Raw genomic sequence first — 23,106 nt, 5'->3', positions numbered from 1 at the left:
AAGCTTCATAAAATGAGACATCATTAACAGACACGGTGAATCCCCAGATTTTCCTAATAGTTGGGCAACTATTCTTAACGGTTGGGCAAGTTCCTGCATTTAAGAATCTTGCAACATAGCCTACTTCTGCAATTATATATTTTCTATTTTAATTTTCCTAGGTTCTCTGCTGTTTAAAGAGTACCCCGGTGGTAAGTGTATTGATACTGATAACATTTATATCACCTTTCTATTTTGTTAGATTGTTTACTGTGGAACCTATTACATACAGGCCAGTGTTTTAAGGGCTTTGCATGTAATATATATGTATATGTATATATACACACACGTACATGTATGTATATGTATATAGATCTTTTTTTGAGACACAGTCTCGTTTTGTTGCTCAGGCTGGATTGCAGTGGTTTGATCTTGGCTCACTGCAACCTCTGCCTCCCAAGTTCAAACCATTCTCCTGCCTCTGCCTCCCAAGTAGCTGGGATAACAGGCACCCACCACCATGCCCAGCTAGTTTTTATATTCTTAGTAGAGAAAGGTTTTCACCAGGTTGGCCAAGCTGGTCTTGGACTCCTGACCTCAAGTGATCCACCAGCTTTGGCCTCCCAAAGTTCTGGGATTACATGCATGAGCCACTGTGCCAAGCCCACGTTGTATTTCTTAATCTTCACAACAAGGTTGATTCCCATCTTAGGGTGAGGAAAATGAAGGAAAAATAGTTAATTAATATGCCCGAGGTCATGCAGTTAGTAAGTGGCTACCTGATATTTGAACTCAGATGGTCTTAGAAGTTCTAACATTGTTTTAGCACTTCCGTATTTCTTATCTTGTTTGGAATTATTGCTTCTTTTTACAAACAAGAAACTGAGGCTCAGAAAGGCTAAATGAATTTCCTTAGTCGTTCACTGACAGTAAACTAGAGAACCAGGACTCTTGCTCCATAGTGGAACGGTTACGAGGGTAAACATAACTTTTAGATAACTCCCATTTAACAAGAAATACAGGGGCTAGAACATAAGTTAAGCAACGACCCAGAAGGTGAACATTCTATAGAAACAATTTCACTGTTCTCTTCAACAAATCAATGATTTTCTACCATAAGATAAGACATATAAAGGAAACTGTGTACCTCAGCTGGATCTTGGTGTGAGTAAATCAGTATTACGATTATGTAAAGAAAAAGTATTTAATTTTTAGAGATGGGAAGTGACCATTAGAGTTTAAATGTCATGATGTCTCTAGCTGTAACATAAATAATCTAGTAAAATAAAAGGATAGTGTTAGGGTAGCCAAACCCAGGTTTAGCAACTCACACCTCAAAAGCCAAACATGAGAAATGAGAGTTGGTGGGACGAAAAGCAGATTCCTTCAGAGAGCAAGCCAGCAGACTGAGAATATGGTAGAATAGCATCCCAAAGTTAGTGCAAGATTTGGGCTCTTTATGTTAAAGGCATGGGAAAGAGAAAGGAGTTACAATCAAGAGGTGACCATTGACTGCAGACATGAGCACCATCATGAGTCAAAGAAGGTTGGGAATGTCTTTGTCCTGATGTTCCAATGAGCCTTGATTTGTTGGAGAGAACAGATAAACTGTCTGTATAGAATGTCGATTTCCTGGGCTGTTTACATGTGTTATTGTTTGACTTATGTTCTAGCCCCTGTGTTTCTTTTCAAATGGAAGTTATCCAAAGATTCTCCAGGTCACAACGCTCCTAGAAATCTTTAGCAACACATAGCTGTTTACATACTGTACTTTCCCTTTAATCCCAGAGTTAGTTTTCAAAATTACATGACTACTGTTTTTACATATTAAATCTCTGCTCTAAAATTAACCTAGCCTCTATGCATGAATGGGAAAAGGCCTCCTTGAACAAAAATAGTTAGATTTTTTAGTTCTTCTACTGTTTCACTATTATATATGTTGATTTAAAAAATGAACAGAGGTTCATTATACCATTCTCTCTTTTTCCTGTAATAAATTGTTCGTACTAAAAAGTCTTGAAAGTATGTTCTCTCAGTTTTATGACCTTGAGTAAAAGTTTAAGCTCTCTGGGTGTTCAAGCTCTTTATCAGTAAAGTGAGATGAATAATACCTATCTCATAGGGTTGTAAGAATTACATGAAGTAGTTGATGAAAAGCATTTAGAACACGGCATGGTATACCATACATATCCCTACTCCATTCATGTATTGAATGTATTTTTACAAATGTATCTTTTCCAAGGGCATCACATGTGCCAGACATTGTTTTAGATATTGAGGTACTAAGGATAGACATGGCTGCTCTCCTCAATGGTATTTATCTTTCTAGTGGTAATTATTACTATTGAAGATATCGCTATTTTATTTAAAGTTTGTTTATCTCTTTTTTAGGGAGACATCAGAGGAAAGATAGAAGGAAAATACCTCTTTAAACAAAAATATCTAAAGCAGTAACTAAGGTTTCTGACTATCATTCTGGGCAAACGTCCCAGATTTCTTTTTAAAATCTCATTCCAAATTTCTTTCATGAGCTCTTTCCTCACCACTTCCCTGTAATTATATCTTCCTTTGCCATCTTCATCTTAAACGGAGACCAGATTTTAACATCAATGTAACTAGAACGCCTTTTTGAAATTTCCAACTGAAAATTATTCTATAAGGTATTTATACCTCCATTGAATTCCATCTCTGCCACGTAGCTCTGCCTTTGACAGCTCATCCACCTTCTCTAAGATATACTTTCTGTCAGCAAAGTGTAGATATACCTAATTTTCCTGGTATCTATGGGAACTTGCAACTAGAGATGATTTTCATAAAGTGTTTAGTATGATTTTCATAAAGTGTTTATTATAACTTTCATAAAGTACCTGACATGCAGTGTTATTGAAAAGAGAGCTTTTATTGTTGGGGTGATTATAGTTGGTGAATAAACTGTTTGCTAAGGTGACATCTCCAGGGAGAGCAAGGCTGGAGTTCAACAGGAAAGGTGGGACATAGGATATCAGCTAATGTTTTCCTCTGTACAATTAATGACAGCTTTGAAGATACTACTATAACTTGAAAATTTGAAGTTAGTGTTTCAGCTGAACCATCCATTCATCTTCAAGCCATCATGAGCTGTAAGAAGCGGAGGTCACAGAAGCACTCAGTCAGTGAAAAATGTAATATGAAAATCGAGCACTATTTTTCTCCGGTATGTCTGTAAATTCTACTTATGTAATATAGTCGTCTCTTGATACCTCTGTGGGATTTGTTCCAGGACATCCCTTGGATACCAAAATCCATGAATGCTTAAGTCCTTTATATAACATGGCATATTATTGACATATAATGTATCATATGCTCCCGTATACTTTAAATCATCTTTAGATTATTTATATTACCTAATACAAGGTAATTGCTATATAAAATGTTGATATACTATGTTGCTTAGGGAACAATGACAAGTATGTGTGTGTGTGTATATACATATATATGTGTGTGTGTGTGTGTGTGTATATATATATATATATATGTATATTTAGTTCAGGTAAATTTCCTGAAACTTTTCAATTAAAAATATCCCTGAATATTTTCCATCTGCAGTTGGTTGAACTCGTAGATACAGAACCCATGGATACTGAAGCCTGACTGTTTACCAATATTAGACTTAGCTATCCTTGACATTGGATTTTATAGTTCTTCTTGCCAATAAATTACCTTGTGTGTTGGGAATATTAAATAAGTTAAAATCATTTTTACTTATTTTATCTATTTTGGGGGTAGCACAGAGAAGGGAGTTGTAATACATAACTTGGCTATATCAAAGCAGTCTTTAATAAAAAACTATTGTAATATTCCTTGAAAAACAACAAAATAAATTCAATACAATATGTCACAGTAAACTATGTAATAAACTAAAACAAATACTATTTCATAGCATGAAAACATATACCATTTGAAATATGACTGATATATTCAATCATAATTATAAGCTACATTTGAATACAGTTTATAAAACAATGTTTTATGTATTTGTTCTTATCATAACCTCGGTAAGCAGTTAGGAAGAATTCTGACAAATCTTCAGTTTGTTTATTGGAGGAGAGAGGGAAAGTGAGTCGTTGCTTGAGGCAGGAATGAAGTGAGACTTGGAGTTAAGTTTAATGCCATGTAGTTGGGCCTTTTTCTATTGATTGGGCTCTGTTATCATATCAAACCATTGTATCTTTCCCTAAGTCTAAAACACTCTTTGAATTTATCAAGAAAAAAGGTAGAGGAATGCTAAGCATTTGAGTGTGAAGCTTACAATTTCTCAACTTGTTTTCTTTTGTCCTGATTCTGGAAAACTAGAATATATCTAAAATGTCTAAGGCAGACTTGGTTATGTTTTTTTCTGCCCTACTCCATACAAAGCTAATTACTGTATCCTATTCCTCTTCCCCTTTCAGAAGGGTCTATATCTGCCCAAGAATCATTTGAATAAATAGGAAGTTTATTATAGTATTCCAATAGGGTACATGACAAAGATGTTTCTGACAGCGTTAGACTGAAGGCATGCTCGTTTATATGCATACCCAGAGTAAATCTCTATTAGCTTAAGTCCATTTTATTTATTTATTTTTGATCTGCAATATTAGTATAAAGAAGGAAAACAAATGTTAATATATTATGTGCTAGTCACTGTGCTAGGTATTGTCATACAATAATGCTATACTTAATCTTTACAATATTTCTGTCATTGTTATTCCCATTGGTAGTAAGGGGCGTGGCTGGCATATGAACCTACATCAGCTGGTACCCATGCCATGATGAATATGACTTGGGGAAAATATGTCTTTTAGACATAGGAAACAGATACTCTAATTTTTCATCGAGATTCAACTATTTGATTAGTCCTCTTTATTTAATTCCTCTCCCCAACTCCACCTGTTTCTTACGATAATGCCCTACAAAAATGGCAATCATAAATACAAAGTTTACAAAAAAGAATATATACACTAGTCCAATGGAAAAAATAATTGCACTAGAAATTGCAATTTTGATATTCACTTTATTTATTGGTTATTATGTGGCCCTAGAAGATACCTTCAAAAAAACTTTCTGTGCCTTAGTTTCTCCATCAAAAGGACAGAACAGTCATGTTTGTTCCTCTTTATTTTATAAAATTTCGGGATTAGTTGATGTCCTAGAGAAAATAATTTGAGTTTTCATGATATATGCTGGGTGAATCAAAGTATTTATTACTACAAATAACTATACTATAACCAAATGATTAGTTAAATAATCATGATTTTGTTTTATATGTAATGCCTATAATAAATTATTTTAGCTTATTGATGAATTCAGTATTTCAGGAACAAATTTTTGGCTGTAATTCATCATTGTCCTCAGAAAATATGAAAATTACGTAGCTGAAGATATTAAAGAAGACCTGAAATAACACTATTTTGAATACTAGTGGACTTTTCTTTTTTTGAGTTGGAGTTTCACTTTTGTTGCCCAGGCTGGAGTGCAATGGGGCGATCTCGGCTCACTGCAACCTCCACCTCCCAGGTTCAAGTGATTCTCCAGCCTTTGCCTCCCAAGTAGCTGGGATTACAGGCATGTACAACCACACCCAGCTAATTTTTGTATTTTTAGTAGAGATAGGGTTTCACCATGTTGGTTAGACTGCTCTTGAACTCATGACCCTCAGGTGATCCACGTGCCTCAGCCTCCAAAAGTGCTGGGATTGCAGGCATGAGCCACCATGCCCAGTCACTAGTGGACATTTAAGAACCTCTGTTTTTGATGCACCTCGGAAAAAATTGTTTCTTCCCTCACATTTCTTAGAAAAATTCACTAGTATAGTAGTATCAAGAGTTTGTCTCACAGCTGTTATGGGAAGCTCAGCTTTCATTTTGGATCCCAAGTCGAACACTGATTTAAGTCTATTCACTGGCCCTTTTAGATCGGTTCTGAGTTTCTCATAGTACTTTTATGAATTTCATAACTGAAAAGAGAACCAAAAGACTAGGGTTGCATTCAGAGTTTTAAAATATCTAACATTTATTTTTAGGTCTCTAAGGAGCAAAATAATCCGAGTACTTCTCAAATGAGGATGGTGTCTGGAGGCAGCCCAAGTGAAATAACTAATACCCATGCTCAAAGATTCCATTCACCTAAGAAAAATCCAGAAGACCAGACCATGCCCCAAAATAAGATAATACATGTTACCCTGGATGTAAATCACAAGAAAAACCAAAAAATGAAACATAGGCTCACACATAATGAGAATGGTAGTTTATATATGGCTCTCAACACTCTCCAGGCTGTCAGAAAAGAGATAGAAACTCATGAAGGCCAAGAAATGCTTGTGCGTGGTGCAGAAGGAATCGAAGGGTACATAAACCTTGGAATGCCCCTCACTTGTTTTCCTGAAAGATGCCATGTGGTCATTACATTTTCCCAAAGTAAAAGTAAGCAGAAAAAAGATAACCAAGTATTTGGCCGGCATGACAAGACATCAACTGACTGTGTCAAATTCTACATTCATGCAATTGGAATTGGGAAGTATAAAAGAAAAATTGTTAAATGTGGGAAGCTTCACAAAAAGGGGTACAAACTCTGTGTGTATGCCTTCAAAGGAGAAACCATCAAGGATGCTCTGTGCAAGGATGGCAGATTTCGTTCCTTTCTGGAGAATGATGATTGGAAACTCATTGAAAACCATGACTCCATTTTAGAAAATACCCAGCCAGTTGATGAATTAGAAGGCAAACTCTTCCAGGTTGAGGTTGAGAAAAAAATGGGCCCCAAAGAAGCAGGTCTTCAGAATCCTGAGTCAGAGAAAAGAAACACCTGTGTGTTGAGAGAACAAATCATATCTCAGTACCCCAGTTTGAAAAGAGAAAGTGAAAAAATCAGGGAAAACTTCAAGAAAAAAATGAAAAGAAAAAATGGGAAAACATTATTTAAATTGCATAGAACAAACTTTGGGAAAGTAACAAAAAGCTCTTACTCTGTAAAAGTAGTGAAACTTCTTGGACATCTCAGTGACTCAGTTGGGCACTTATACTGGGACGGTGCAACTACAGGTTGTGCCACCTGCTTTGTTTTTAAAGGATTGTTCATTTTAACTTGTCGACATGTAATAAATGACATTGTAGGAGAAGAAATAGAGCCAAGTAAGTGGGCAGACATAATTGGTCAATGTGTAAGGGTAACATTTGGTTATGAAGAGCCAAGCGAAAAGGAAACAAACTGCTTTTTCGTTGAATCTTGGTTTGAGATACATGATAAAGAGCTTGACTATGCTGTACTGAAACTGAAGGAAAATGGACAACAAGTACCTATGGAACTATATAATGGAATTGTTCCTGTGCCGCTTAGTGGGTTAATACATATTATTGGCCATCCATATGGAGAAAAAAAGCAAACCGATGCTTGTGTTGTGATCCCTCAGGATCAGCGAGCAAAGAAATGTCAGGAACGTATTCAGGCTAAAGAAGCAGAAAGTCCAGAGTATGTTCATATGTACACTCAAAGAAGTTTCCAGAAAATAGTTCACAACCCTGATGTGATTACCTATGACACTGAGTTTTTCTTTGGGGCTTCTGGCTCCCCAGTGTTTGATTCAAAAGGTTCATTGGTGGCCATGCATGCTGCTGGCTTTGCTTATGACTACCAACATGAGATTCGTAGTATCATTGAGTTTGGCTCTACTATAGAATCCATTCTCCTTGATATTAAGCAAAGACATAAACCATGGTATGAAGAGGTATTTGTAAGCCATCAGGATATAGAAATGATGAGTGATGAGGACTTATGAGAATTCAGTCTGTTAGATTTAAAGGAATGGCTTATGAAGTTATTATTTCATAGGCATCTAAATTCTGAAATGATCAGTTTTATCAATAATAATACTATTAACCATTTCCTATCTGTCAGGCACCTTTCTAAGCACATGAAGAAATTAGTCCTAACAACACTGAGATGGACTATAACCTGCAATATTTTAAAGTCAAGCGAAGTGAAGAATAACAAGATTAAATAATAATCAGTTTCATGACACTGAAAGTAATGTAATCACTATTTTTTTCATGTTTTATATTTTTGTGTAAATTCATTTGCTACAGTGCAGGAATCAAAATTTGTTCATCTCATTATTCTCTACATCTGACATAAGGAAAGTAAGTGCTCAGAAAAATGTGAAGGTCACTCAGTAGCAAAACTTGGGGTTGTCATTAATGCTAACTTAGGAGCTAAATGCTTGATTAGAAATGATCTCAGAATCTTTTAGAATTTCCAAAATCCTCACATCACTGAAATTGTCAGAATACATGTGTCCTGAAATTCAGAAGACAATAGTCATTCTTCCCATGTTTATAGGCTATTAAGGCAAGGGATATCTTAAATATCATATTACTTTATTTAGATTTCTTCTATTCCAATTATTAATGTTATGTATTTCTCATTGTTTTACTTCTTCATGGTATTGTGAAGACTATATAGATGATTCAGCCAAGCCTGCAAATCTCCCTCATCTGGAATTCCACTGGACCCAATCTGTTTTCCATTGCCAGTGCCATACTACTAAAGCCATACAGTATCAAGCACTCTCCGTCTAGGTCCAGGGACTATCACAGAAGAGGTGGACATTTAAGATTGTAAGGGCTGGTTTCAAGTGGTGCAGTGTAGGAAAACAGCCTGTTGCATTGTGAGGGTGATGTCATCTTGAAGTGCAGCTGCCATGGTGACTGCTCCTTGACTCCTGCATACCAAGATATTCTGCAACTATGTCTTTAAACAATGCCGGTAGTACAGATAACCCCTCATAAAGATGCTTAGCTAACCTCCGCAGTGGTCAAGTGTTTCACAAGAAAGTCTGAGATGTGACCAGCTACACGTTTTGCCAAAAAGGCTTGCTATATAAAGGATATTTTGGGGAGGGTGAGTGCTGCAATTTAGTGGTTGCTGGAAACATTGCTTCTGTTTGTAAGTTCCTATTAAATGTTTCTTTCTGAGAAACTGTATTTGTCAGCCTCTTTCTTTGGCCTCTCGGCTTCTTTGGCCTTTGGCGGTAGGTTTGCACAGACTTGCTCACCATGGAACACTTGGAGATTTTTATTGAAAAATGGTATTAGAAACCAATATCTAGGTACTAGGTATGCTCATTGCTACTGGGGTGTTGTTTTTTTAGCCCCCTGAGCTGACAGGGCAAAGAAATATATGTGAATGTATTTACTCATATATGTATATGTACACATATGTGTATATGCCTTTCTTATCTGTAAATCCCAACTCCAAACACTGAGAAGCATGACGCCTGCTGTCTCTCATACATTCACTTAATTGCTTAATCCACGTAAACGTATATAGCAGTGTCAGGATTGTTAACTTCTACCTCAATGGGAAATAACTTTATCAACTAAAATACAGTGCCTATGTGCAATTTCTGTGCTTGTAGTCTTACTCCATTCATTCCCAAAGTTATTTCAGTCACCATCTTGTTTCTCACCTCCTTCAGTGAGGTCATTTTACATGCTTATAATACAGTTATATATACATATAATAGTTAGATTCCCTTGTCACAGGGTGAATTCTTTCCTTTGACCCTTTGACCTCCTAAATGATACTTTAATGTGTATACGTTGATTCACTCTGTGCTGTAAAGTTCTGAGTTTTATCATACAGAATAATTACATCACCTTAGAAATCTGTGCTTTACCTATGTAACCTTCCCCTCTCCCCTGAACTCCAGTAAAAAAAGAAATCACTGATCTTTTTACTGTCTTAATATTGCTTTTGCATCTTCTAGAATGCTATATAATCAAATTCTGTTTATATATTCAGTACACTTTCCACATTTTTTTGTTGATGGTGGTGATTTTTCTGCTTAAATGGCCCCCATGCATAAAACTTAAGTTCGGTCCAGTGTTGCCAAGAAAAAGGTGGCTGTGGTATGCCTTACAAAGGAAATGTTTGTATTAGATAAGCTAGCTAAGCTTTTGAGACGTGAGTTATAGCATATTTGACTGTGAGTTTAATATTATGGAATCAACAATACATATTAATAAGATGTCTTTTCAACAGAAACACACATAAAGCAAGTTTATTTACTAACTTTGATGAAAATGTTGTGACCAGAAGATAATAGGAATTCAACACTGTGTTACTCCTACAGGCAATGCTTCAGTATTTGTAGATCTGTATAGACCTCAACTACCACAAGTAATGAGATTTGACTGTATCATTTCAAATATGGCTTCAAGTCTAATGCCTGTCTAATCATCACAGAGACTTAAACTTTTGTGGCTTTACTGTTTATTAAACAATTTATGACATTTTATCTTAATACATATTATATACAGCAGATATTATTATACCTGTTTCCTGTGTGAGAAGGAAGTATCGCTGAATTTTTGCCAAAATTGCTGATACCTTGGAAAGACTGGGACTTATGTCTTGAAATATAGCTGATTGTTCTTTCTCCTAAATGAGCTGGTTCATCGGAACCAGACACCACTATGGCCATTCCTGCATCTAAAGTACACCCAGCTTTGACCACTTAAGAAATATTATAAGCATTTCAGAATGTAGCAAATACCTTTTTCTGATTTTCTCTTGTCCTAGCTCTAAAGACTTTTAAAGCTTGTAGCTAGAAAATTCAACTTAGGCCTGGATTTATCACCACTCGCTCCTCCAATTCCCAGTTACAGAGCGAATCCAATATCCCATTCTACTCCAGATCTCTCTCTCTGAAATGGGATAATGATCTGAACAAGGTTGTAATGGATTTAACTGTGCCTGACCCTAAGTGCAAGCACATCCTCAGCCTGTATACCTGTAAATGTGGCTTTATTTGGACAAAGATGCTCTGCAGGTGTAATTAAATTAAGATTCAGGAGAGAAGATCATCCTACACTAACTGGGTGAGCTCTAAATCCAGTAATGAGTGTCTTTATAAGTAAAGAAGAAACACAGAGGAAAGACCCAGAAAGAAAGACCTGTGTGAAGGTGGAGGCAGAGATTTGTGAGATACATCTACAACCAGGGGTTGCCAGGGATTGCCAGAGGCCACCAGAAGCTGGGAGAGTGGCATGGAATAGGTTCTCCTCAAAACCTCCAGAAGGAACCAACTCTGGTAACATCTTGATTTCAGACTTCTGGTCTCCAGAACTGTGCTGTAAGAGAGTAGATTTCTGTAGTTTAAAGTCACCAAGTTTGGGGTAATTTGTTATGAACTTGGTGGCTTAAAACAATTTATCCTCTCACAGTCATGAAGGGACAGAAATGTATAACTGATATCAAGATGTTGTCAGGGCTGTGCTTTCTCCACAAGGTGCAGTGGGTGAGGCTGAGGGAATTAAGGATTTCCCACTGACCTACCTGTTAATGAGTCTGAGTGGCCAGAGGTATAATTGAAATAAACCACCCAAATGATTCTGTGGTTGTTACTCATGTGACTTAGTCTCCTCTGGACAGGAACAAGAAGGGATGTTCTCATGACAATGTAGCGGCAAGCCCTACAACCCAACAGAAAAGCAATGTGGTTGTGGCCACTGAGTAAAGAATCCCTAAAATTAAAATACATGGTGTCAGCAATAAGAACCTTGATATTTGATATATCGCTTCAGGTAAACAAAAACATTTGATTGAATCCAAACCAGTTGTTCAAAACTAAAAATGGATGTAGCCAATTTCTTTTCCTTTTGCCCCTCTCTAGCCCATCCCTTTCCTTCTGCCTCAACCTCAGCTGCTTTTGGAGAAAGATAATTAGAGATGCAACTGAGATCTTTTTGTCCTTAAATGGGACAGGGCCATGCACACCCGTGTGCATATGCCAGGGAACTTCGGGGAGTGAAGGGCTCAAGCTTATGGCTCTGTTGGCTTCAGGTGCCCAAGTCACCATCCTACCCTGTCCTGTAAAAGAACAAGATGTTGAGCACAGGCATGGATAAAGGCACCAAGGACTAATGGATGGAGCTGAGGCAGTTGTGTGTAAAGGTAGAAAGGGATTTCTGAGCCTGGGTTTTCACCAAATACTGAGAGGTACATGGAAAGGAATTGACACTTGTGCTTGGATGCTGACCCTGGAGCAAAGAGCTAAAGGAGGGAAAAGGCTAGCAATGAAGTTTTCTTCCCTGTCTCTCTACTGTCTTCCATTTGCCACCCTAGCTGTCCTTTCTTGGTCACCCTGAACTTCCCTGGGCTCCTGTACAGGTGCAATTGTTGGAGCCTGATTTTCATTGTACTCCCTTGGGGGAAAGTGAAGGAATTCAACTGACGGGGTTTAGGCATGATTTGCGGTGGGAGAAAGAAAGTTAATGTAACATGGATGGGGCTCCTTGGGCGGATTCAAGGTACAGTTGTGGAATGATGTTTTGTGCCTTTACTTCCTCAACTCGTGTCAGAGAGGATTACCCTGTTCTGCAACTGCTTCCTGTGGGACCTGTAGATCATCCTCTCAATCTGTTTCCCTGTCCCCTCACAGTAGTCTAGCAACAGCAATATAGACTCTCAAAAGAATGGGAAATCCCAGCTCTGCTTAAATACAGGATCACTCAGAGGCCATTTCCTAGGACAACATTGCCACCTACTGGAGGCAGCCACCACGTACACATCGACAAATGCAGCCATCAATTAACCTACTGCTAACCCCTGCAGATCCACTGCCTAACTCAAGGAGGTTTCTTCTATCTGGCATCCCTTTTTGGGGATGGGTCAACTAAGACTTATTGATCAACAAAGGAAGAATCCAAAAGGCCAAAAAAGCAGTTAGATGAAAACGGTATATTCAAGAGCTCAGCCTAGGTGGTCTTGGCATCATATTGGTTTTACAAGAAAAAAATAAGTCAGGCACTTTCTGGGTGAAATATTATCTCTTACTTTGTCACCTGAATTTTGTTATTTTCCTCCAAGGAGGGTTTACTATATTCTCCTGATACCGAGTGAAATCAGATCATTAATATATGATTGATAATCAAACCTCTTAATGATCATATTTCAGTCATGGACAAAACCGACTTGAGGCTGAGTTGCACAATGTCAAGATTCTGTCTACCTCTGGTTGGCTTCACTTCTGGAGTGTAGCCTGGAAGGGCCCCAGCTGAGGCCTTGAGATGTTTACTAATGTACTCCCACTTCCTGCCTTTTCAAATTCAGAACTCCGAATTTTATCTCCTCAGCACTATAAGTCTTTAGGGCATTCTGCTCCACTTTTCATTGGATTACTCCAATGGGCACAAGACACAAAACTTAATGCCATCCTTAAGGATCTAAAGGATACAGAAATGATGTTCCCTGCCCTGTATGCATTTAGTTCATCAGTTGTAGAGAATGACAGTTCTCTATCACAAAGTCAACCAATTGGTGGGCCAATTGCATCCACTGTACCAGAGGTGGAATCTTTGCTAGTGCAAATGCACATTGACTCAGGTACATGGTATATGGCCATCAATTGAATTAATGTATTCTCTTCTATCTCTATCAGAAAAGGGTATCATACATCATTCCACTGACATGGAATAGACAATAGTATACATGTGTATTTTTGCCCCATGACTATATTAAATATAGTCTTCCTTTTGTTATAACATAGATATAAAACGTCTGGACTATTTGTACTTCCTTCAGACCATCGCACCTGTCTACTATATCAATGTTAACATGCTAATTAGGCTAGATGGTAAGAAGTAATGAACACTTTGAAGGTCCTGGTACATAGGCATTTCAGGTGACAGGAAATAAGCTCTGTGAGTAATCAGAGGCCCTCTAAACCAGGGCATGCTAAAACAACCCATCTAAAGAAAAGGATAAATTATTGAATCTTACATTTCCCATGAAGAAAAAGAAAGTACACTGCCTGATAAACCTCTTTGGGTTCTGAAAGTAGCACATTATACACATGGGTATTCTGTTTCAGCCAATTTACAAGAGACACTATAGGCTGCCAGCTTTGAGTGGGGTCTGGATTAGGAAAGGGTTTCAGAAGATCCAAGCTATAGTGAAAACAGTACGGCTACTCGGACCATGTGTTCTGGCTGACCTTCTGGTATCAGAAGTATCAGATGTGGGAAAAGATATCATGTGGAGTTGATAGCAAGCCCAAGTGGGAAAATTACAAGGCAAACTTTTGGGGTTCTGGAAAAAGGCCATGTTTTTTGCAGTGGAGAATTATATATCTTTTGAATAACAAATCCTCTTGAATTACATACTATTTGAAGATACCTTCTGGGCCCTGGTATGGAGCACCTAACCATGAGACATTAAGTGACTCTGCATCCAAATCTCCCCATTTTGTAGTGAGTTCTATCAGATTTATCAAGTCATAATGTCAAATGTGGCCAAAAAAAACCAGTCTCTCATATGATGGAGTTGGAATGCCAAACATTGAGCACCACGAGCAGGAAAGGAGACCACAAGTGAGTTGTATGAGAAATGTGGGGAGCAGGCTCCCAAAGACATGCACACCCTAATCCCTGGAATATGACTAAGTTTGGTTATGAGGGAAAGGGAATTAACGTTACAGAGAGAATTAAGACTGATAATCATCCCCTCCCACATAGTGGGAGCTCTCTTTCCCTTACTGGATTTCCCCTCTGGGGTCCCCTTCCACACTCTCTCATGGAAGCCTGTCTTCCCCTCCTAAACTCCATCTCTCTCTCTCTATTCCCTTCCACTTGATGTGGAAGCTGCTTTTCTTTCCTGGATTCCATCTTTCTGGATTCTCTCACTCAGCATGAGAGTTAGCTGTTTCTTTCTCTCTCCTTCTGTTTCTGTCTCTCTCTCTCTCTAAATAAATCACTTTCTACAAAGAAAGAAAGAATAGAAAGAAAGAAAAAAAGACTGCTTAATCATCTAAGTTTAATATAGCAAGGTTATCTTGGATGTCTGGATGGCTCAATGTAATCACAATGATTCATAAAAGTGAGAAAAGGAGGAATCAGAGATTCAGAAGGAAATGTGACCATGAAAGAGATACAAAGAGATGCAACACTGCTGGCTTTGAAGATGGAGGAAGGAGCCATGAACCAAGAAATGTGAGCAAACTCTAGGAGCTGGAAAAGACAAGGAAACAGACTCTCTTCTAAATCATCCAGGAGAGAACTCAGCCATGATGATACCTTGATTTGAGTCTGACAGCAAGACCCATGTCAGATATCTGACCTATTTAGATAAGCCTATGCATGGGCCTGGGAAACAAAAGGTAGCAGCAGGAAGGGCCCTGCTTACCTTTATCTGTATTCCCAATAACACACCTAGGGAATTTGTGCTTCTTGGCTCTCCCTTTGCCATCCTTGCCCCTGCCAGCCCCCAGTTCAGGGCTCTGTAGGATGAGAGGTCCTGATTTCCTATGGGAGAATACTTCTGCCAGGGGACATGGAAAGAGTCCTGCTGAGCTCTAAGCTGCAGCTTCTGTCTGTCACTGCAAAGACTTTGCATCCAGAGACCATTATGCGAGAAGAAGAGTCACTATCTGGGCTCAGGAAATTAACCCAGTTCTTCAGGAGGAGGAAGTGCTTTTGTGACCCAGTAAGGACAGGAAGAAATGTCTTTACCCACCCAAATAATCCATTTGGATACTTCTCACTCACATTTGATAGAAAACAGACAATAGTACCACGCTAGCTTGAAAATAGCATGGCAGCCAGGGCCTCAGACCCCTCAGAAATGAAGATTTGGGTCATGTCACCAGAGAAGACACCAATACTAGGAGAAGCATTACCTGAGGCTGAGGGTAATAAAGAATGGACACCAGAGAATGGAAACAGTAAAAATCAGTTACATCCCCTAAATCAATTGCTGTGAGAAAAGGGAGAATTTTCTCTGAAATTCTGAATAAAATAAATTATCCCTTTTTTTATTATTTTATTTATTTGAGTGAATTCTCTCTCAAATTCCAGCTGTGAATTGTACCAACTGGAATCTGAAATTAAAAGCAATACCATCTATTTGAGCAAGCCCCCTCCTTCCCACCCAAACTAACTTGCAGCAATTCTGATTGCAGTTGCAATGAATCTATAGAACAAGTTGGGAAGAACTGATAACTTCCCAATATTGAGTATCTCTATAAATGTACATGGAATATCTCTCCATTTATTTAGTCATTCTTTGATTTCATTCATCAAAATTTTGTAGTTTTCTTCATATACAGCTTGTTCAGTCTTTTTGTATTTATGCCCTAGCTGTCCTTTCCCAGTGGAGTTGTCTGGCTAGTGCTATTTCTCCCAGCCATAATGTGTGACAATATACAAGAAGTACTGTCAACCAGGGAAGCTCACCTAAGCTTCAGTGTCAGGGTTTTTACTAGGAGCTAGTTATGTAGACATGGCTGATCTTAGTTTCCAGATCCTCCAGAGGTGGTGCTGATAATGTGTGGCCCAAGGCCACCACCATAAATATAAATACAATGGACTTCAGATCAGAGAAAATTACCAGAGACAGAGAGTGCTATCATATAATAATAAAAGGATCAATCACCCAGAAGACATAGCAATTATAGATATGCAAGCACAAAACAACAAAGTGACAAAATATGTTAAACAAATCTTAATATAACTAAAAGGAGATATTGACAAATCCACAATTATAGTTGAAGAACTCAACACTTTCCTCTCTCAACAACTTATAGAACAACTATACAGAAAATCAGCCTGGGTATAGAAAAACTAAACAATGTGATAGACCAACAGGATCTAATGGCTATTTATAGAACACTCCATCCAACTGTAGAGCACACATTCTTTTCAAGAACCCACAAAAAAAATACAAAGATAGATCATATCCTAGGCCATGACACAAACCTCAACAAATTTGAAAGAGTTGAAATCATACTGAGTGCATCCTCTGGGCTACAATGGAATCAAACTAGGGATCGATAAGAGAACAATAACAGAAAAACCTCCAAACATTTGGAATCTAAACAGCACATTTCTAAATAGTGCATAGGTTAAAGAAGAAGTCTCAAGGGAAATTTAAAAAGACACTGAACTGAATAAAGGTGAAAATAAAGCATATCAAAATTTGTAGAACACAGCTAAAGCCATGCTGAGAGGAAAATCAATAGCACTAAATGCTTATGTTAGGAAAGAGGAAAAGTCTCAAATCAATAATATTAACTTTTACTACAATAACCTAAAAAAAGAGCAAAATAGGTAGCTGAATGAAGACAATAATAAAGATAAGAGCCACAATAAACAAAGAGTTGGTTCTTTTTGTGGAAAGTAAAAAGTTTTTCTTTAAAGTTTCTTTTCTTGTTAAAGAATAAATAATAAATGTTAAAAATAATAGTTTCTTTTAAAGACTTCCTTTAAAACCTTCTTGTTTTTTATATTTTATTTTATTTTATTTTTATTTTTGCTAATAAACATTTGTTAGGCCCTATCCTATGTAGCTACTAGATATAAAGGAATAAGTACATTCTATGTCCTTGTACTTTAACCAAGATACTTGTAGACATGCTCAGGCATGTCCCAGCTCACAGCCTATACCCCTTCCTTAATTAGAAATGTTATTACTTTTCTAAGTCCTTTCACAAGCAACTTCCTATTTTCGTTTTTTTCTCCATTGCCTTTACCTATTTAAGAAATTTTTAAGTTGTTAGCCAATCAAGTTTAGCTTAGACTGTGAGATCCAGCTCCAACTGACAGATATATGACACAGCGAAAAGGATAAATATTCCTACCTTTCTTTGTTCATTGTGCTTTTGTGGCAAGATTTCTGATGGGTAGCACCCTTTCTGCAGAAAGTAAAATTGCTTTGCTGAGAAAACTTTTTATCTAAATGCTAAATTTTCTTTGTGGCACCAAGGAACAGACATTTTGTTTCTAACAATCTGGTGGCCTGTACAGGGAGACATTCTTGTCCAGTGGGGGCAGTCTCTGGTCCTCTCTTGTGAGGAGGCACACCCTGCTGCATTGTTGCTGCAGCCTCAAGGTGAGGAATCAGGACCCACCCAGTGTGAGGAGTAAACCTGGACTCTCAACAATGGAAAGAAACTGCCCAACAACCTAAGAAAAAGAATCCTCCCATACCATGGCAACCAGGTAACTCTGTGCACAGACAAAGGTAAAAAAAAAGTTGCAAAAGCAGCAAAGCATTTGCTTGTTAGTCAGGACCACAGAAAGAAAAGCCACAAGAGTGGTAAAGTGTTTCCTTAGTAGTCAAAACCTAGGAAAGAAAAGCCACAGAGGCAGTAAAGTATTCCTTAGTCAGAACATAACAAAGCAAGAAAAAGCTGCAATGCTGGGGAAGTAGTCCTTAGTCAAGGTGTCTTATAAGTTAAAGGGGTGAGAAATTTTTAATAGAAGAAATTAAGCCTCACCCCAAAAGATGAGAAATTTTCAATAAAAGAAATTGAGTCTCCCCCAAAACCATCAAGATAGGAAATATTCCAAGTAAAGTAAGAAGTGAAAATAATAAAGCTAGCAAAACAATAATATTCCTCCTGATAGTCCCCTAGGCCTATTATTAAAATATCAGAAAGATAATGAAAACAGCAAGAATAAAAAGAAGCAACAAATAAAAAAGTATTGTTTTATGCTGACTCAAAACCCAATCCTCAAACCCTCCATTTTCTGGCCAAAAAATTTAAGTCAAATGAGGATTGGATCTGTCAGCTTTTATAGAGTATGTTAATAACAAGAGTCCCATCTCTCAGGAAGAAATAAATTATGCCTTATGCCAGGCCTGCCAAAGCTGCACAAAGAGTGTGAAGGGAACCACTCCTCTGCTAAGAAATTCCTATTACTCAAGTAGAAGTTAATGAAAACACTTACAAAGGTGGCTCTGACATACAGATAGCAGAGAACAGCAAGAGCATAAAGACACACGAGACACAGCCTAGAAACCAGAGAAGTAGAGAGAGAGAGAGAGAGGAGAGAGAGAGAGAGACAGGCAGAGAGAGAAAGAGAGAGAGAGAGTCAAAGAGAGAGGCAGAATGAGAGAGAGAGAGAAAGAGACAAGGAGGCAAAGAGAGAAGGAGAGGCAAATAAAGAGAGAGAGGGATAGAAACACAGAAAGACAGAGACAAGTGGAGAGAAAGAGGACAAAACAAATATTTCAAATTAAAAATAAGTCACTTCAAAAGAGAATGTCCCAAATAGGAAAAAAAACAAAAGTCATATCTAAAAGAAAATCACCTAATATTAAAATTCTGTTAATTCCGAAGGCAAGAACAAACCTATTAGAGATTTAATGCTAAAATTTAGCTTAAGCCTCTATATTAATCAAGGAAAATTCCTCTCCTCCCTAAACTTGCTCACCACCGCAAACAAAGAACACATCCATCCCAAAGTATGATCAAAAGACAGGAATTGAAGAAATTACAGATTCTCTGATTAATATTAAATTAAAAACCCCTAGGAAAATAATAAAAAGAAAACAATACCCTATTCCTTTAAAAGCTGAAATAAATTTAAAACCTATAATTAATAATTAAAAGTCTTCTCCATGACAGGCTTCTTGAACTCTGCATATCTTGCTATAACACTCCAATACTGCCTGTAAAGAAGCCAGACAGGTCATATGAGTTAGTGCAAGACCTTAAAACTATTGATCAGACAGCCAAACAGGCTACTGTTTCTTAGCTGTACAACTGGCCTGCTTTACAGCTAAATAAAAGCTAGGACACATAGAGCTAAATGCTAGAATAAGCCAGACGTTATCTGCACTTCTGTCTAAATCAGAGGCTCTACATCTAGCCCACAATCAAAATCCCAAACTTACAAGGTTTTCAATGAAAGTGAAGTTTGCTGAAAGTTAACATAACATGTACCATCCTAACTTCCAATTTTGTGGCCTTAAGCAGCCTAGTCCACAGACATAAAGGAAGTTTGCCTTAGAAAAAATGGTTATCATCTCTGACATTAAAAAGGGGAAATTTATGTAAAAAATCTCATATAGTAAATTCTTGTCCTAAAGTAAATTAACTAGTTGTTTAAAGAAAAAGATGTTTACAAGTTAGAAGGTTGAAGCATGTCAAAGATTGTCTGTGAAATTCATAGAAAATGTTATAAAAGAGAATTTATGCAAGAATTGTTGTATAATTTAAAAGTAATTAAGCCTCTTAAATGCAAAACTATTAAAGAAACAGTTTATGTGCAAAGTGTGTAAAGAAAGTAAATTTTACTTTTAGTAAAAAGATTATAAAGAAGCATAAGAATGTAGATTTTTACCTACATTAAAAAGTTTTTAAAAATTGTTTTGAAAGTTTAAGCAAGTGTTAAAACATTAATTGTAAAAGAAATTCTGTTTGTAAACATATTAGCTAAAGTTAAAGAGTGTCGTCAAGTTTTTCTATACACTAGACATTAAAATAAAAGCATAAGTTTTTCTTAAAGCACTAACCTGTTCTTTAACAAAAATTATAAAAGTTAAAAAGAGTCTATAAAAATCTTACCTTATAGTCAGACATTAAAATTAAATAAATATGTCTACAAAACATTATTAAAATTAAGTTTAACATTAATAGCACACTATTATAAAGGTGAAATTTAGCTTGTCTAGTATGAAATCATACAGGAAGCATTGTCAAATATAAAATAGTGTTTAGCTTTCATTAGTCTAAAAACTAATAAAAATAAGTGCTACTGAGAATTCAGAAATTCAGATACTGCCAGACCAGAAAAAAAAATGTTATCCAAACCCCTTAAGAAGAAATTCTTGTTCTAATTGCCTCAAAAGACCAATTAAAGGCCCCAAGCTATGTGTGATGCAGCTCTCAAAATTTATAAGTGCATTAAAATTTTTACTTTAGCAAAACAAGTTGAAGACAGTTGTCTAATTGGTAAGAAAACAAATAAACAAGCCCTAAGAAAATTACCCCTTGGGACTCCATGTTTGGGTCCCCCTCCACGAACACCCTCTCTCTCATGGAAGCTGCTTTCCCTCTCCTAAACTCCATCTCTCTCTCTATTCCCTTCTACTCAGTGTGGAAGCTGCTTTCCTCTCCTGGATTCCTTCTTTCTGGATTCTCTCACTTAGTGTGAGAAAAGCTTTCCTTCTCTGGTTTTACCCTCTGGGAATCCTTCTCACTCAATGTGAGAGTGGCTTTTCTTTCTCTCACTCAGTGTGAAAGTTAGCTGTTTCTCTCTCCTTCTCCTTTTTCTCTCTCTAAATAAATCACTTTCTACAAAAAAAAAAAAAAAGAAAGAAAGAAAAGAAAATTACCCCTTAGAAAAAGAAATCCAAGACTCAGACCATTTCAAAGTGTCCAAGTTGATTACACTGAAATGCCCCCAATTAGTCAGTGGAAGTATTTATTAGCAATAGTAGATCATTTCACCCATTAAGTAGAGGCTATTTCTTTTTCAAGTGTAACCACTAGTAATGTAGTTAAATCATTAACTGAATATATTATACCCAAGTTCAGACTAATAGAAAACATTGACTCAGACAAAAGAACCCATTTTAATCCACATATCGTTAAAAGGTTAGAGCAAGTACTAGACATAAAGTAGGAATATCACATTCTTTAGCTTCCATACTCCTCAAAAAGAGTAGGAAAAATAAGCCAAACCCTTAAAAGCCACCTAACTAAATTAGTCCTGGAGATCCAGTTGCCATAGTCTAAATGTCTTCCTATTGCTTTATTAAAGATTAGAACCACCCCTCAGAAAGATGTTGGCCTATCCCCTTATAAAATGTTTTACCAGTTGCCTAACTTACATTCCACTGCTGATTTCCCCACATTTGAAACAAAAGATGAGTTTCCCAGAAATTATGTACTTAGTATCTCCTCTACCCTTTCTTCTCTTAAAACCAGAGGTCTTTTAGCACAGGGAGCACCCCTAGAATTTCCAGTACACCAGCACCAGCCTAAGGACTATGTCCTAATCAAAGGATAGAAAGAAAAAAACTTGAGCCAGCCTAAGAAAGACCCTACCTCATGCTTCTACCCACCAAGACTGCCATTTGCACAGCAGAAAAAAGATACACATAACACCCAAGTCAAGAAAGCATCATCACCATCAGAATCATAGACCATTGTACCAAGATAAAGCCCTACCAAATTAAAGTTCAGAAAAGCTTAGTCTATTTTTTCTTTTTCTGTTCTTACCTTTAACCACTCCCCATCTTATTATTAATGTAATTAGACCTAACTCACCTCTAGTTATTATTTTTGATGCCAGTTTACTTATGTCTTGCGGAGATTTACACAACCAAAGACAGCTTACGACTTCAGAAAAATATCTCTGTCCCTCTTAAACTTCCTCAGATTAAGAAGACATTATAAGTTCCTGTAAAGATACTAGTAATCTAGAGAATAGTAGCTGTATTAATTAGTAAAGATCAGAATCTTGCCCCCTAAAACAAAATCTCTATGTTCTGCTAAGTCTAATGTCCTATGGAGCACTAAACGTTTGAGATAGACTGCTTCCACAAGTCTTCGTCAGTCCTTAAAACCACATATCCATTTCACCAAAATAATTACTCCAATTAGCTGTTAATATGACCAATGTAACCCTATACAGCTTACTATTACTACTGCAACATCTAAAAACTCTTCCTTTTCATTAAGCTGTGTTTATAGTATAAGAACCGACATTTCAGGGAAAGATCTTAGAAGATTTTTTAAAATATGCTTTATTGCTCCTTCAGCCTATCAATCACTTCTCCCAGACACAATGACAAAACCAAAGTCTCTGTAGTAGAAGTAAAAAACCTAAAGCAAACCATAGCAATTAAGACAAAATATCAAGATGTAAATGCTTGGCTAGAATGGATTAAATATTCCATCCACACTCTAAATAAAAGTGATCATTATGCTTGTGTGCACAATAAGCCAGAAGCCCAAGTTGTCCCCTTGCCACTTAGATAATCCTCTAATCAGTAAGACATAGACTGCATAAAAGCTCTTTTTCAAAATCCCACAGTCTAAGATAATGAACTGTGCCAAACTCCCTGCTATTTCCTGAAGTATAGCACCCTGCAAGTCAGCCCCTGAAGGCCATCCAGCCTCTATCTTCCAAGACCAACTTTATCTTGTGCCTCCAATGACCAAAAAAAAAAAAAAAATAGCATTCCTTAACTAAGTAACAGAATGCAGTGAAGTCAAGCACTCGTAAGAGCTGACCCATCAGTCCACCCTTATTCATCCCTGAGAAGATGTATAGTAGTATTGTAGAAGACCTTCACTAGACACTCTGCTAAATAATTAGA

General features: G+C 37.1%; 1 protein-coding gene across 9 annotated transcripts in view; it reads left to right on the top strand.

Annotated features, from left to right (window-relative positions):
* Window positions 1–8,970, top strand: part of FAM111A (FAM111 trypsin like peptidase A) — a 10,742-nt gene extending 1,772 nt beyond the window's left edge. For 4 of the 9 annotated variants that reach the window (XM_037728008.1, XM_017498898.2, XM_017498899.2 and 1 more), the window contains exons 2-4: window positions 162–191; window positions 3,055–3,172; window positions 6,020–8,970. In XM_037728008.1, the coding sequence (XP_037583936.1) occupies window positions 3,092–3,172; window positions 6,020–7,771 (1,833 nt within the window). In that variant the 5' untranslated portion in view covers window positions 162–191; window positions 3,055–3,091 and the 3' untranslated portion in view covers window positions 7,772–8,970. Of the gene's footprint in view, window positions 1–161; window positions 192–3,015; window positions 3,173–6,019 lie in introns of all 9 variants that reach the window. The other 5 variants (XM_037728007.1, XM_017498900.2, XM_037728004.1 and 2 more) reach the window with 3 other exon arrangements.
* Window positions 8,971–23,106: the final 14,136 nt, after the last annotated feature.

The sequence above is a fragment of the Cebus imitator genome, unplaced genomic scaffold (genome assembly GCF_001604975.1).
Source record: "Cebus imitator isolate Cc_AM_T3 unplaced genomic scaffold, Cebus_imitator-1.0 Scaffold253, whole genome shotgun sequence".
NCBI classification, from domain to species: Eukaryota; Metazoa; Chordata; class Mammalia; order Primates; family Cebidae; genus Cebus; species Cebus imitator.
This window is presented reverse-complemented; position numbering and strand designations above follow the sequence as displayed.